We start from the raw sequence: 15,991 nt of genomic DNA, 5'->3' as shown, positions 1-15,991 counted from the left end.
AACTACAGTGACATACAATAGTTATTCGTTAATGACTATTAATTATTAAAAACTATTAATTGACATATATTAATGTAACATATTAATTACATATTTAATAAAAAATTCCTTGATGGCATTTAATACCCGGTGTGTATTCGAATTTCTCTAATTATGTCAAAAACATGTTTTTATGGTTCGTTTGCCCAAGTCAAGATCCAAATGAGGTCCACACATTGCATTTAAATGACAAATCTGATAGGCTTCTTGTGTCTCATTTTAACCTGTAACAGCTTCCCCTTCTCTGCATTTTCTGCCATTTGTTGAAGAAACTGTATCATTTATTCCATAGAATTTCCCACATTCTGGATTTGTGTTGTCTAACATAACTTTCTGTGCCCTGTATTTTCTATTAAATTCCTAGCTAGATCCGGAGGCATAGTGAAACTCAGAATTCAGGTCAGCTGGCAAAAATACTTAATAGGCAATGCAGTGTATTTCTTTTGCATAACATCAGAAGACACAGTGTCTGGTGTCCTGTTATTAGTAATGTTCGAGGTGTCAGTGAGTTAAAGTGTATCAGCCTGACTCATTCACTGCCATTCATTCCCCATCACTGATGACCATTGCCTAGATCCACTTCCATTAGGGATGGCAAAATGGGGATTTCTAATTCTAGCATTCTTTCTGTATTTAGTAGCTTGAATTTTTCTATTAAAAAACAAAAACCTCTCAGGGCACCTGGGTGGCTCAAACCGTTAAGCATCCGACTCTTAATCTCAGCTCAGGTCTTGATCCCAGAGCTGTGAGTTCAGGCCCTGTGTTGGGCTCCACACTAGGTGTAGAGCCTACTTAAAAAATAAATAAGTAAAAAAGATAACTTTCCCTCATCGACTATTTCATTACCCTGAAACACAGTGAACTGAGGAAATAACCTAAGACTTTAATGTCACTCTTTCTTTTTATACAAATTAAGATTCATAAAACCCAAAACTCTGACCTCCAAAAAGTGCCTCCATTTATTTCAAAGTTCCCCAAAGGGTGCCCCAATGTTGGGTCACCTAATTAAAAGTGTGCCCTTATTTTGCCAATCTATGCTAACGATGCCAGGCTGTTTATGTTACATCAGCAAAACAGGAACACCAAAAACATTTCTTTGGGGAAAAAAACTGAAAAACAATATTTCAAGAAAGCATTAAAAAAGTTATCATGACAGGAATTAAGAATTTTGTTGACTCACTTATCCTTCTTTTTTATTTTGTATTATTTTGACGCAGGAGCAGGTAACTAGAAAATAATGATTCTCTTAATCTGGCCCTGGATGCTTCCCAAGTATCCACAATCCAGTCTGTCAGCGGCGATCACCATGTTGGCATCTGCCCTTTTACGTCCTGGCTCCTGCTACACCTTGTTTGGTTCTGCTGTCTGGAAAGCAATTATCACTGCCCATGATGAGAACATCAAAGACTATGCCAGGAGACTCCAGGACTCTCTGAAGCTTCCACTGCTCGCAGAGCAGGAGCATGGTGGGCCGCCCCTCGTGCCCAGGGCCTGAGAGCAGCACAGCTCGTCAATGTTCTCGAACAGCTCTATCAGCTTCTGGTTCTCAGCTTCTGTCACCAGGTCTCTCATGGCAGGCAGTTCTAGCCCTTTCTACTCCTTACTCCTGCAGCCATGGACACTCATGCCCAGCTCAAAGCCAGAAAGGAACAAAGGACATGAGAATTTTCCTGTCCTACATTTCCTCAGCTGCCACCAAAACCCCAGGCTGCTTCTTCCTTCCTGAGTTATAAAACGACTGCCCCATGCCATGCCCCTCGGTGTGAGCCAGATAACTTGCAGGGGGTGGGGGCGGTAGTCTGGGCCCTAGGTCAATACAGCAAAAATGTCTCCATGACACCCATATGTGTTAGAGGATTTTATTGCTAGTGGGCAGTATTACTCAGGTCAAACCATGGGGCCACCTCTTCTTGTTCCAGCTCTACCTCCCCATATAACTAATCCACAGAGACAAAAAGCTCTAGAGTAGGTTCTACTTTGACTAAACAAATCCAAGTGTCCCGTAGCCTGCCCTCAGCTCACCTAGCAACCATATCAATTTCTGGCCATGATTACCAGATTCAGAAGACTTGCTTTCAGACTTGCCTTCCTCCCTTCATTAGCTATATAACTCTGAGAACATCATTTTACTTCTCTTAGTCCTCAATCTCTTCATGTGTAAAATGGGGAAAATAGCATATGCCCTGTTTACTTGTGATGGCCAAAGGAGGTGATGGATGGGGAAATGCTCTGTAACTATAGAACGATGAACACTATGGAGAATTATGATAGTAATACTGAAGATGATGGTGGTGATAATGTTGACTCTGCCACTGGGCTAATGACCGTGGTGGTGATGGTAATGGCTGGCAGTTTGTCGGCAAATCCTCATGGAAGTCAAAGCAGTTCTTCTGAGGGGCTAGGGAAGATGCACCCCAGAATTCTGCCTGTTTAATGGGGAACACAGAGAAAGAAGCCTCTCTAAAGGTGGGAATGCATGGATCATTATTTTTTCAAATAAATGTCCCAAAGTGGCGTGATGATAAAAGTATTCGTAGACAGACATGGTGAGTTATAGAATAAAAACAGCTGAATCAGTGCACTCAAAGTGAATAGACATAAATCAGGAAACCCTGTACTCACAATGGTTAAAGAACAACCAAACATCTAACTGGTTGCCTATTATGCACCGGGCATTTTTCCATGTGCTTTAAACTGAATTCATCATCTCTTTTGACTCTTACAACAATCCTATGAAAGACCATGAGATCAATTTTATGATCCATTATTTTATGCATAAGGACGCAGGGTCTCTGTAAGGGTAAGTGACTTGCCTGACATCATAGCTGGTAAGCAGTGAGGTTCAGACCAATATCCGGCATGATGCAAGAGGTAGGTGCTCCCTGAAAGCTTTTTTTTTTTCTTTTACTGCATAATTCTGAGAAGCAGTGGGTCAAAGTTGAACCAGCTTTTGTTTTCTCAGTGCCCTCAGTACACTAATTTGCTTTGTAAACTAATCTCTGAGACCTGGCAATAATATGCCACGTTTCTCAAACTCCCTTGACCAAGGAATTCTCTTTTCAGGGAAGTTCTTATGGGACAACCATTTACTGGAACATATTTGGAAAATGCCATTCTCTACCTGGCGTCTCTCATGAAGTAGGTGGAGGTAGGAACATGAGCACAAAACATTTGAAATCACTTATTCATTCCCCACTCCCCACTTAATCCTCATATTACCTTGTGAAGTAGGTGGTACAGGAAACTCAATCACACAACTAGTTAGTGATGACTTAAGGATTCAGAGACTAGTCCCTTAACCCCAAATTTAATGATGAGTGACACAGATAACTGCCTGATCCAGAAGAAAAAGCAAAATGAACAAGAAGCAATAATTTCTAACTTTCTCGGGGTCCTGGATCCTTAGGCAAATCTGATAAAAGATATGAATCCTTGCTCCAGACAAAAGTCTCTAGCCCATATGTATAAAATCTGTATGCCATTTCAGGGGGTTCATGAACTACAGTGAGGCCTCTTGATACCAAGGAAGAGCTGATATTCTTTGGTTGTCTAAAGATGGGCCCTACCTGCTACTCTCCAGAATCTCTGGTCACCAATCCTGCAGGACATGATCTCTAACCAATCCAGTGGCTTGCCCAATATGACTTTACCTTTTAGCATTTTTGTCTGAGGCATCATGTACTGACAGCTGGGGGATGGCGTTCTCATCCAAGCGTTTCTGTAAACCTAGGGTCATGAGTGGGGTCAGCCATGACAACGTGAGGTATGAGAACAGGCCAGCATCATCCAGGGGTTGTGGGGCAGGAAACCTATCAGAGAAGTCACAGGTCATATAGTTGCCCTTATTTTTTTTTTAAGATTTTATTTATTTATTTGAGAGAGAGAGCAAACACGTAAGAGAGAGAGAGCATGTGAGATAGAGAGCACGAGCAGGGGGAGGGGCAGAGGGAGAGGGAGAGGGAGAATCAGACTCCCTGCTGAGTGTGGAGCCTGACCTGAGGCTCCGGGCTTGATCCCAGAATCCTGGGATCATGACCTGAGCCGAAGGCAGACATTCGACTCACTGAGCCACCCAGGTGCCCCTGTAGTTGCCCTTATGATATACGCTCTAAAGACAGAAAATTAAGCCAAGAGCAAGATTTTGCAGGGATAAATTATATATTATGTAAAAACCACAGTGTGGTCATCTGGATATACAAAACAGTATGGTTTTTTTTTTCCCATTACTCTATTATGTGTGATAATTAAAAAACAGAAACAACAAAAACACCCATCAATAGGGGAATGACTTAAAAAGAAAGAAAAGAAGTAGGGTATGTGGAAAGCAATGCAGAAGTGTCCAAAAATAGACTCGATCTGTATGTAGAATATGGAAAGAGCTCTAAGCATAGTAAGCAAGAAAAAAAAGGCTACTTGCAGGTCAAGAAATTCAGTATATTTTGACATATAAAAAAAGGAAGAAATGAGAGAAGGCAAACAAAACTATATATAAAGTCAACCACTATTAATAATTATATATACACATTTACATATGTATATACACATTTATGTATTTATAATATGTATACACACATTTATGTATTTATAAATGTATATATACATTTATATATTTATGTATTATATGTATATGTGCATTTATGTTTTTATATGTACACATTTATATCAAATTCTTAATAGTGGTTGACTTTGACAAAGGGATTAGAATTGGTAAAAGTACAGGAAAAGAGATTCTCACTGTTTCACATTTTCTATATTTTGCTTATGTAATTTTCATAAAAACAATAAAAATGGAATAAAAAGTAATAAGAATGATAAGGTCATATCCCTGGAAATGATTCACAAATACAGAAATAATAATTGGATGAGGGTGTTGGCATTGTGTGTAATTTCTACTCTTTTTTCAAAGTTGCCTTTAATAAGCTGTGTGTTTCGATCTGAAGAAAATCCCATTAAAAAGACTTGGGGAGAAAGATGAGAAGACAAAAATGCCAAACACATGGGATGTTTTTGTTTCGTTCTGGACTACGGGCTCTTCTCCACTGGGTGGCCCTTCCCCTCCTCACTGTCCATCGCCCCCCCCCCCCCAAGCTGTACCTTCTGGACAAGGCTGGAGAGAGAAGGGACTGAAGGGAGGATGGGGATCTGTACCAGGTATCACCAGATATGTGGGGCCATGTGTGATTGCAGGGAAAGGGCAAGAGTCTGTGAGCTGGTTCCGCCACTCCAAAGGCCTGAGAGGAGCAGTGTGTTTCTCTAGATGAGGCGACCCAGGTCCACTAAGTACCCAGGTTCTTTGTTCTCAGTGGAGATGACAGCAATCCTGTGGGAACAATGTAGCTAGTAGTGAGGGGACCTCAAGTTTTTTAAAAATAGGAAAACAACGGCAGTTTCTTTGATAGATAAAATCTTAGCAAACATGAAAAAAAATTTAAAAAAAAAATCTTAGCAAACATGAGAGAGAGAAGAGAGGATTGTACATACAAAATGGAGTCCTGGTGACAAAATGCTGAAGAATCAGCCTAGAGGAATGTTAAGGTCCTGTCCATACATGATGAATAAATGAGTTCTGTGCAGGCCCCCGAGAGCAAGACTGTATGAGTCCCAAAGACATTGGAGGATGGTTGTTTTCAACTATGCTTTACTGGACAAGGATACATTGAATTTCTTTAACTCCTAAGTTTAAGGGTAACACCATAGGGCATTTGGGCCCTTTCAACAATCTTCATTTCTCTTAGAATGAAGACCAACATACTGAATGTGCCCTGTGGAGACTTGCATCCCTCTGCAGTCTCATCTCATGCCACATCCCTTATCACACTTGACTCCAGTGACACTGGCCTCCTCAGTTCCCGGACATGTCATGTTGCGTTCTTTCAACCTCAAGATGGGGTCTTGGCACATGCTGGTCCCTCTGCCCAGATCATTCTTCCTTTACTCTGGCCTAGTAGATTCTTGTTTATCTTCCAGGGCACAGCTTAAGCACCAAGAACCTACCAAGCTGTCGCTGTTCCATTGTCCCTCAGCACCCCCACACTTCTTCATAATACCTTCAAGGAGTTTATAACCATGTTTAGGTTAGGAGTCTACTTGCTTATTGTCTTTCCCCCCAATGTGTGGTCCATGATGGGCAAGGATCACGTCTGTCTTGCTTACTGCTGTTCCCCTGAGGTCTAGCACAGTGCCTGGCACATGTAGGTGCTCAATGAATCCTTGTTGGATGGATGAATGAATGAATGACCGAACGAGTGAGTGAATGAGCTGACTCTGCCTCCCTGATGTGCCTCAGGCTGCTCTGGAGGTATTTGGCTCTGGTGGGTGACATGATTGTGTGGAGACATGTGGAGACATCTTTGGGAAGGGTGTAGGTGTTAGGGTCTGAGGAACATTGCCCTGAAGGCTACTGCCCCTCGCCTCCCCCTCAGAACTCACTTTGGCTTGAGATGGAAGGGAATCATCGTTCTCCAGGCAGCATCGTATTTCCCCCAAGGGAGGACTGTCGCCATCCCTGGTGCCTCAGGCTTCCTCACCTGCTGGCTCCAGGGGCCGTCTCCTAGAGTGTAAGTATTCTTGGGAAAGAAAAACCGAAAGAAATCAGCTTCCCGGCCGATCTCATAAATACTATTCTGGAGTGTTAGACCAGCCACCCAAGGACAATGGACCTTCCTACATCCAGCTTCCTAAAGAAAGGCTGCTAGAGTCCGACAGAGAAAGACAAACACTGTATGATCTCACTTGTATGTGGAACCTAAACACAATAATAATGAAGCGCTCAGAGAACGGATTGGGGGTTGGCAGAGGTGGGGGTGGGGTTTGGGCAAAATGGGCAAAGGGGGTCAAAAGTTACAAACTTCCAGTTAAAAAATAAATGTCGTGGGAACTGAACATCATCATCATCATCATAAAATGAAATTTAAAAAATTTAAAAAATAAAATAAATATCATGGGGCTGTAATGTACAGCATGGTGACTACAGTTAAAACGCTGCATTGTCGGTTTGAAAGCTGTTAAAAGTAGATCTTAAAATTTCCCATCACAAGAAAAAAGATTATAATTATATGAGGTGGTGGCTGTTATGCTGTTAATAACTCTTTCACACTATATACAAATATTGAATCATTATGTCATACACCTGAAACTAATATGTTTTATGTCAATTATACCTCAATTAAAAAATAAATAAAAGAAAGGTTGCTGGGTAGAGAATAAGCAGTGGGCCAAGACTTAGGACAACTGGGTCCCAGCCTTGGTTCTGCCTACATTCACGGGGTGACTCTGGGCAGGCCAACCCACTTCCCCAGGTTTTAATCTGTGATATGCACTTTACACAAGAATAAAGGGAGCTATAGTCACCCACAGAATGTGAGACCAAGTCACCCTCTGAGGGTAAACTTACTAAAAAGAAATCAAGAAGTAAGAATGTAGCCCCCCAAAGTTACATGTGACCCTTTGATAAAGTGGGAAACAACTAAAATTTTTTAAAAATATTATCTTTAGGACTTCGTATAGAATAAATAATACTATCTTAAAAGCATAGTAAGGGATTGACGAGAAAAGATTCAGGAGAGTGATTACTTCAGGTAGGGTAGTTGGGGAGTGAAGTGGGGGGGGACGTCTAATAGCTAGATGTGATTGTCAAGGTTCAAGCTGGTGAGTTGATGATGGGTTTATAGTTATAAGTAAATACATAGATAAATAGGTAATAGATGATAGATAGATAGATAGATAGATAGATAGATAGATAGATAGACCAGGAAGGTATGTCATGACCAAGGATTATGATTCATCTAATTGCAGAAGCTTGAGATCTATTAAAAGAAGTCAAGGTTGAATAATATGGGACAAAATTTTCTAATCTAATTTGTGAACATTGAGAATACCCTGTCAATTCAGTTTCCTGGTATTTTAATGCAAAGTAGACCTACTTACGTAGCTAAGCCCTGAAACCATGTCATTGCTCATGTCCATGCCGAGATTCCCAAGGCCACCAGAAGATCTGGGGACCCAGTATATACTCCTCCTGGTCATTTTCAGCTGTCTTGCCAATCCTCCGTTTCCCCGAATCAGAGAATCTGAAAAGGCAGCAGGTAAGAGCAGCTTAGATTCAACCCTAAGCAGTCAGGAGAGGGGGACATCCCCCTGCAGGGAGCAGGCCAGGGTCAGGTAGGAGACTGCAGCACCCAGTTGCTGCTCTTCCCTCTGCCTGGGATGGGCTTGCCTCCCTCTTTTTAAACATCTACTCGGGCTCAGCTCAAGATCACTTGGGGAACACTTTTCTAACCACCCAATCTCAACCCCATAACCTTGGGCCAGGCCTACTCATAAAACCATGCTACTTCTCTTATCCCAGTTTGTAATTATATATTTGTGTAAATCATTATTTGTTTAGAGTTCATTTCCTGCTCTAAATAGAGAGCCTCACAAGGACAGGGACATGTCTGTTTTGCTCACTGTTGAATCCGTGGAGCCTGGGACAGTGCTAGGAAGATAACAGGTACTCAATAAATAAATAATAAATGGATGGATAAATACATAAAAGAAATGCAATTTTACTATTAACTCTGATTCTTAGCGTTCACAGACTCAGAGAGTAGAGCTGGACACAATTTGAGAAACTTAAATAACCCAAGGTATTTTTAAAATATATTAAAATGCTTTTTATTTTTGCCTTTCTGAATATGTGATTCACGCCCAGAATATCCATGTGCCTGGGTTGGGAGAGGGGATGGTAATTAGGAATATTTCTGAAAGAATGGAGAAAGAGAGTATATAACAGGGCCAGCATCATGGGGTATGACCAGTGTCTCCCAGAGCCTTGTATCCAGAAAGGTTCAGGCTTGGTTAAGGCCCTGCTGTCACCGTTTGAAATGCTTAATAATTTTGAACGAGGAGCCCACATGTTCATTTTGCACCGGGCCCCGCAAATTACGTAATCGGTTCCGGTATTCAAATGTAGCTCTTGACGTTCAAATACTGGATTGCGCTTCAAGCAAATAGCCTTGCAGACTGACCAGTCTTGGGAGAAGAACCCGTTTCCTCCCATCCCACTTCCTTTCGGCAAATCACATGGTTGCGACTGGTGGACTCCGCTTCTGGAATTCTGCTATAGAGCATGCCAGACAGATTGCCCATCTGCCACAGCAAAGGATCGGTCTCAGAGCTATTGCCTGCCAGGGCATCAGGCCACAAGGCTTACTTGCCATGCGATGGTAGAAGTGAAAGCAGAATAGGTCAATTCGAGAAAGACAAATACCATTACGATTTCACTCATATGCGGAATTTAAGAGACAAAACGGATCGACGTAGGGGAAGGGAAGGAAAAATAAAATAAGAAGAAAACAGAGAAGGAGGCAAACCGTAAGAGACTCTTAACTCTAGGAAACAGAGGGTTGCTGGCGGGGTGGTGGGAGGGGGGAATGGGGTGACTGGGTGATGGGCATTAAGGAGGAAACCTGATGTAATGGGCACTGGGTGTTGCATACACCTGATGAATCACTGAATTCTACCTCTGAAACTAATTATACGGTATATATTAATTAAACTGAATTGAAATAAAAATTAAAAAAAGAAGTGAATCTGTCAGGGATGGTGGAGAAGAAGAAAGAGAGAGAATGTCACACACTCTTTGTTTAAGACTCTGGGAAGAAACGAGGTTTCTGGCTGCTAGGAATCAGTCTAGGACACAGACACATTAAAGTAAAATTGGCATAACTCAACAGAAGTCCTTGGTGCCAGGACCACAGTGTACTGCAGTACGGTTTATTCACTACACAAAGGTTTCCAGTGGAGGGAACGGCAGGGGCAGAGGCGAAAGCCAACAAATTCTAGATTGCAAGTCATGGGCTTGGCAAGCAGCTGCATCACTGGTGTGCCGAGAGATGTTTGTATCTGTAACTAACCTAGTGTTGCAATTGGTGGTTGAGCGTAGTTCCAACATGAATGCTGCTTGACATTTGGCTTTACCTTAATAACTAAGAGGAAAATGAAACATCAAAGATGTCTATGGTTGGATCTTCACTCATCTGTCAGTGACCTGAATAGTCTGTCAATACTGAAACAGTACTTCCTCATTTTTCTTGTGCTCTTCACAACGTAATGGTTTCAGGCACCACACACTTGTAGATTTAATCTGCATTATTAACATTTCCTGCATTTATTTCTTCAGCCTAGATAATCAACAAAATAATAAAACAGCCCTGCTTTATAAGCTTTTTTAATTTTTTTGTGTGTGTGGTGTAAATATTCCCACCGCGGCTGATTTCAAGCTACCCACGTGACCACTGAATATGAAGGTGGGAAGAGAGACATAGTGATACACCATTCTACAGTATTTCCATCCTACAGATGCAATAGAAATAAATAATTTCAAAATGTAAATAATAGTAAAATGCAGTAAAATAACTAGGAAAGTTTTCAATTAGCAATAATCGTGCCTCAGATAAACCTCATTGGCTACAATACTGCCACTGCACAAAGCTGCAGTAAAATAACTAGGAAGTGGTACATTTTGAGTATCACCTTTGTCTTTGATATCATATATTTAATTGCAAGTTTATATAATTTAATTCTAATAATGTTTGTGTTTAACAACTGGGCTCTCAGAATTCCTCAAATGTGACAGTTTGTTCTCCTGAGCCAGTATGAACAGGCTCCAGCAGACCACTGCTGATCCATCTGGAAAACATGGTGCCTTTTTCTAAATCCTTCTCCCACCAGAGACAGCTTTTTCTTTTTCTTTCTTTTTTTTTTTTTAAGATTTTATTTATTTATTTGAGAGAGAGAATGAGATAGAGAGAGCATGAGAGGGGGGAGGGTCAGAGGGAGAAGCAGACTCCCTGCTGAGCAGGGAGCCCGATGCGGGACTCGATCCCGGGACTCCAGGATCATGACCTGAGCCGAAGGCAGTCGCTTAACCAACTGAGCCACCCAGGCGCCCGAGACAGCTTTTTCTAATTCCCTCCTAAGTTAGTGCTGGCTGTACCTGGGGGTTAGCTTTCCTGGCTCCCTTGGTGCAGAGGGGAACAAGAAGTAGCTGAAAGTCTAGGTGAGGGCCTTGCTGAGGGGGCCTAGTGGGCTAACCACACTGCAAATAAATGAGAGTCATGGAAAGGTCTTGGGAGTGGAATATGGGGCTCACAGAGGCCTGGCATCCCTGGGAACACCGCCAGGCCACAAGCAAGTCAAAATGCATCAGTACAGACCCGCCAAAGACAGCAGGGCAGGCAGTGACCAGGTGGACAAAAGACATTGCTTGGAAAAGCCAAGGAGCAGAGGACATTGTGCCTGGGACCCTGACTCGTCCTCTGCCAGGCAATAGCTCTGAGACTGATCCTTTGCTGAGAGTAACTTAAAGGAACTATTTAAATGACTGGATTAAACAAGAGCTTACAATGGTAAACATGAACACGTATTTTCTCTTCATTAACCAGCAGTTTAGGGGCTCATGAGGAAGACTATGTTCTTAGAGACGAAATAAAGATATTGGATGTTCTCTCACCTTTCAGCTCTGGTCTGATTTGCCAACCTGGTTTATTTTTACACCCCTGTGGAGAGATACAAAGAGGGTTTCAAAGGTGTGACCCATTTTTATACGCCATTTGTCCAAGAAACTAATAACAGGGAAAAGTAAAACAAATGAAGATGAAGAAAATGTAAGCATGTATGATGGATATATGTTTGCAGAACACGAATTGCTCATTTAAACAAAATTGCAGCTCAGTCACACATTAGTGCGGGCCACCTTCCAATCGATGAGGCCCACCTTTGCTTCTTTGACTGGCCAAGGGAATTCCTTTAGAACTTCCTTTGGCAGTCCTTGAGAGGTTCCCTGGCCCCCCAGCTTCCTCTTGGGAAGAACCAGAGTGCAAGTTTATTCATTCTGATTAGTGGCGAGACCATCACTGCGGTGAGGGTGGAGACCAGGATGTGTCGGGAATAAAACAGAGAGGAAACAGACATTCCCAGCCCTGTGCTCTTCCCCATCCCTGGGGGGGGGGGGGAATCATGATTATAAACTTGGTTTAGACATGGGCCATTTGCATATGACCAAACAGTCTGGAAACAGGAGGGGAGCTGCTCCTGTGTGGCATGGGCTGGGCCGTCTGGAGTAGCTAACTTACTTCCTCATTGTTCTTACCCCTTTATCCAGCAGGATGTAGTGTCTAAGTCTAGAAGGTATGCCAGAGGGTAAGGACAGTATCCAAGGCAAGGTGCAGAGACACCGGCAAGCCAGCCTCCCAAGAGGTTTAGATGATTAGACCTTATTCCTGTACCTCTCCCTTCCAGTCCATTTACACCCTGTGCTCGTCAACTTTCCCTGCTCTGAGGTTCATTTCCTTCTGCTAGTTCCAATAGCTTCTGGAGGCCATCACTGGTATCTTCCTGACTGCTGAATCCCCACATCCCAATGCCTGGCCTTCTCCTCTGTTCCAGAAACTGGGAAACTCCTCCCCACCCTGATCTTTGTGCTAGTCCTAATCTCCGCCAAGAACATTCTCCTTCCAGCTCCTCGTGGAGCTGGTCCATTCTCATCATTCAAGTCTCAGCTCAAACACCACCTCCTGGGAGTAACCTTCCCAGACCTCCCCGGTGAACATTGTACTCCTCTTTCTATCATAGTTTCCTGCTTTATTTGCTTTACTTACCATTTTCTCAAATTGCCATTTCTTTCTTTCTTGGCTTATTTATTTTCTGCCCACCTCCCTAGAATATCAGCTCTTTGAAACCAGGGACCTTGTTTGTCTTGTTCATTGATGTATCTGTGAAACTAGAATAGTTCTCAGCACACAGTAGATGCTTAATAAATATGTGAAGGATAAATAAATGATGTAGATGCAGAGCCTGTCAAAGAAGGAGCCAGGAAATCCACATGGTCACTGAAGACCTCACATTTAGATTTTTGATGCTTTCCCAGGTTGGCTGCCACATTCCATTACAGACATACAGTCACAGGATTAAAAGAAGTTGTTTATCAAGCAAGCAATTTAAGCATGGATCCATTCCCACAGCACAGCTTCCTTAGTGCAGTGTGAATTTGTATTTAAAAAAACAAATCCAGGGCGCCTGGGTGGCTCAGTTGGTTAAGCGACTGCCTTTGGCTCAGGTCATGATCCTGGAGGCCCAGGATTGAGTCCTCCCGCATTGGGCTCCCTGCTCGGCAGGGAGTCTGCTTCTCCCTCTGACCCTCCCCCCTCTCATGTGCTCTCTCTCATTCTCTCTCTCAAATAAATAAATAAAATCTTTAAAAAAAAAATAAATCCAGCAATTATTATGTGAATAGAATACCAATTTTGTTTGTTGTTATTGCTGTTATGGGGGCAGGAGTGTAAGTGTGTAGATCAAAAGCATTAAACATGAGTGTTTAAAAAATATATCACGACGTTTATAAGATGGTTTTTTAATTTCTTTGTTAAATACAAGGAGCCTCAAAAACTGGGCCTCCTCCATCTTGCCCTTAGAGAGGCCTTGATGAAAAGGTAAGCTCTTGTGGACCTGGGCCAATCTTTTTTTATCTCTACATCTCCCCAGAGTCTACCACAGGGTAGGGTTCATAATGCACATCCAGAGAAATGGTCCAGAGCTTGCTTACTGTATCCAGGATCTTCAGCTCAACTTCTCTCTAGGCCTGGTGGCTCAAGCCCCAGTTAGGAGATATCCTTGACAACTGTTTTCCTTCATTCGTCATGTCCAATCCATCAGCATATTCTGTTGAAGCTACAGTCAAACGTATAGCTTCCAGTCTAAGTCCTCATTATCTCTTGCCTGGACAAATGTCACCACCTCATAACTAGCTTCCCAGACTTCTGACCTTAAATCATTACATTGCATTCTCCACACAGCAGCCAAAATGGTCTCTTGAAAACATAAACCAGAAAAGATATTCTGCACCTTGAAACTGCCAATGGCTTGCATCAGGCTTAGAGTAAAACCCTGACTTCTTTTTTTTTAAAGATTTTATTTATTTGACAGAGAGAGACACAGTGAGAGAGGGAACACAAGCAGGGGGAGTGGGAGAGGGAGAAGCAGGCTCCCCACTGAGCCGGGAGCCCGATGTGGGGCTCGATCCCAGGACCCTGGGATCATGACCTGAGCCAAAGGCAGACGCTTAACGACTGAGGCACCCCCAAAACCCTGACTTCTTACGAGACTCCTTACCCCATCTTTTTACCTCATACACAGCCCTCTGTTACCTGATCCTGCCACTTCTCTTATCTCAGCCAAACCACCAGGCCCCACTAGCACTAAATTCCAGGAGCAGTTTTCTCAAATATCCCAAATTCATTCCGGCCACAAAATCTTTGCAGTTGTTGTTTCTTTGGCCTGGAACATCACCCCCTGGGCACCCCTGCCCTGAGCTTTGCATTGCTACCTCTTCATGCACAGGGCCCTGTTCAAATGTCATCTGTTTAGTGAGTCCTTCTCTGACCATCTAAAGGACTTACCACCACCCAAAATTACTCTCCTTGTTCATTGTTTGTTTCCCTCACTAGAAGTTCAGCTCCATGAAAGCAGTAACCTTGCCTGTCTTGTTCACTGACATATCCCCAGCACCTAAAATAATATCCAGTACATAGTAGGTATTCCAAATATATTGCTTAGTGAATGAAAGAAAGTTGGGATAATGTTAGAGAAAGAGCTTTAGGCAGGAGCATCCAAGTTCCTGCATTTCTGTCTCCACCACGGCCTTATATAACAGTTTGTATACCTACCTTCTCCTGTCCCTTATCTGCAGCACATACAGAAACACACAGTTCCACCTCCCCTGTATCAGACTCAGCCGTCTACAGGGCTATCCCTCCGGCCAAGAGATACACAAGGGTAGGAGCTTGTCTTATGTTATACTCTTTACCCCTCCACAATTAGCCCGGGACCTTGTACTTAGCAGTCCCTCAGTGAATGCCTGTTGATTTAAATGGACTTTCAATTCCCTCTTGGATTCTGAGAGCATTGCTGGACTTCATAGGAAGAATTTTCCATCTTCAACCTATAGCCAAACCCAAGTCAAATCCCAGCGTGAAGAAGCTCCTAATGGCCAAATCTAAAACAATTTAAGTGACGAGATACATGATATTATTGGGTTATAACCCATAAAAAAAAATCTGTCAACCCTTAATAACATAAAAAAATTGAGTAAGTAAATAAATGAGGGAAATATGCAGCTTTTTCTTACAGAATTCCAATTAATAAATGTAATATTAACTCCCTACAATATATGTATTACTTATAAAAAGAAATATTTTAACTCACAATAGGGAAGCCTGGCAGATACCTCCTTTACTAAGTAATCAAGGTCAAAATCACCATTAATAATATATTCAACATGATTCAACCATCATGTATCAGGAAGAAGGCCACATCTCTTCTGTACAGTCTTTCTGCCAAAAATGTATAATGTTGTTCCCAAGCAAATTGAGGGACATCCTACAAAATAATGGACCAATGCTCTTTAAAAGTTCACAGATTTAAACATATATATGTGTATATATATATATATATACACACACGTATTGAGGAGACGTCACAACTAAATATAAAGTGGGATCCTGGGTCAGAAAAAAAGGACATTAGTGAGAAAACTGGCAAAATTTGTGCAAGGTTTATAGGTTAGATAACAGTGATGTTAATTTCTGGTTTTTATAATTGAACTGTGGGAATATTTTTTTGCAAAATTTTTGTAAATCTAAAATCAATTCGAATGAAAAGTTAAAAACATTTCAAGTAGATATAATTTAAACATGATCCTCTCTCCAGGGGACGGTCCTGAGGCTGAGCCTAAGGAGAAAATGGAAGAGCCCGCCTCGCCGAGGACGAAGGTCGCACGGGGCTGGAGTGCGCCTGTCCTCGTACACTTACGGCACGCGCGCGCGCTACCGGGCGGCTCCGGGAGGGGGCAGGGCGAAGCTGCGGGGTTTGAGCCCGGGGGCGGGCCGTAGCGCGGAGCCGGAAGTGGCGGCGC

The 15,991-nt window shown here is 42.5% G+C and overlaps 1 protein-coding gene and 1 pseudogene across 1 annotated transcript in view; both read right to left on the bottom strand.

Annotated features, from left to right (window-relative positions):
- Window positions 1-11,575, bottom strand: part of ABCC11 (ATP binding cassette subfamily C member 11) — a 58,052-nt gene extending 46,477 nt beyond the window's left edge. The window contains exons 1-4 of the mRNA XM_035025273.1: window positions 11,534-11,575; window positions 7,966-8,108; window positions 6,469-6,605; window positions 3,690-3,848 (exon numbers count right to left, since the gene is read on the bottom strand). Of these exons, the coding sequence (XP_034881164.1) occupies window positions 3,690-3,848; window positions 6,469-6,605; window positions 7,966-8,064 (395 nt within the window). The 5' untranslated portion in view covers window positions 8,065-8,108; window positions 11,534-11,575. The remainder of the gene's footprint in view (window positions 1-3,689; window positions 3,849-6,468; window positions 6,606-7,965; window positions 8,109-11,533) is intronic.
- LOC118023894 lies at window positions 10,387-10,514 on the bottom strand (annotated as a pseudogene).
- Window positions 11,576-15,991: the final 4,416 nt, after the last annotated feature.

This window comes from Mirounga leonina, unplaced genomic scaffold (genome assembly GCF_011800145.1).
Source record: "Mirounga leonina isolate KUSES-001 unplaced genomic scaffold, KU_Mleo_1.0 Mir_180, whole genome shotgun sequence".
In the NCBI taxonomy this organism is placed as follows: Eukaryota; Metazoa; Chordata; class Mammalia; order Carnivora; family Phocidae; genus Mirounga; species Mirounga leonina.
This window is presented reverse-complemented; position numbering and strand designations above follow the sequence as displayed.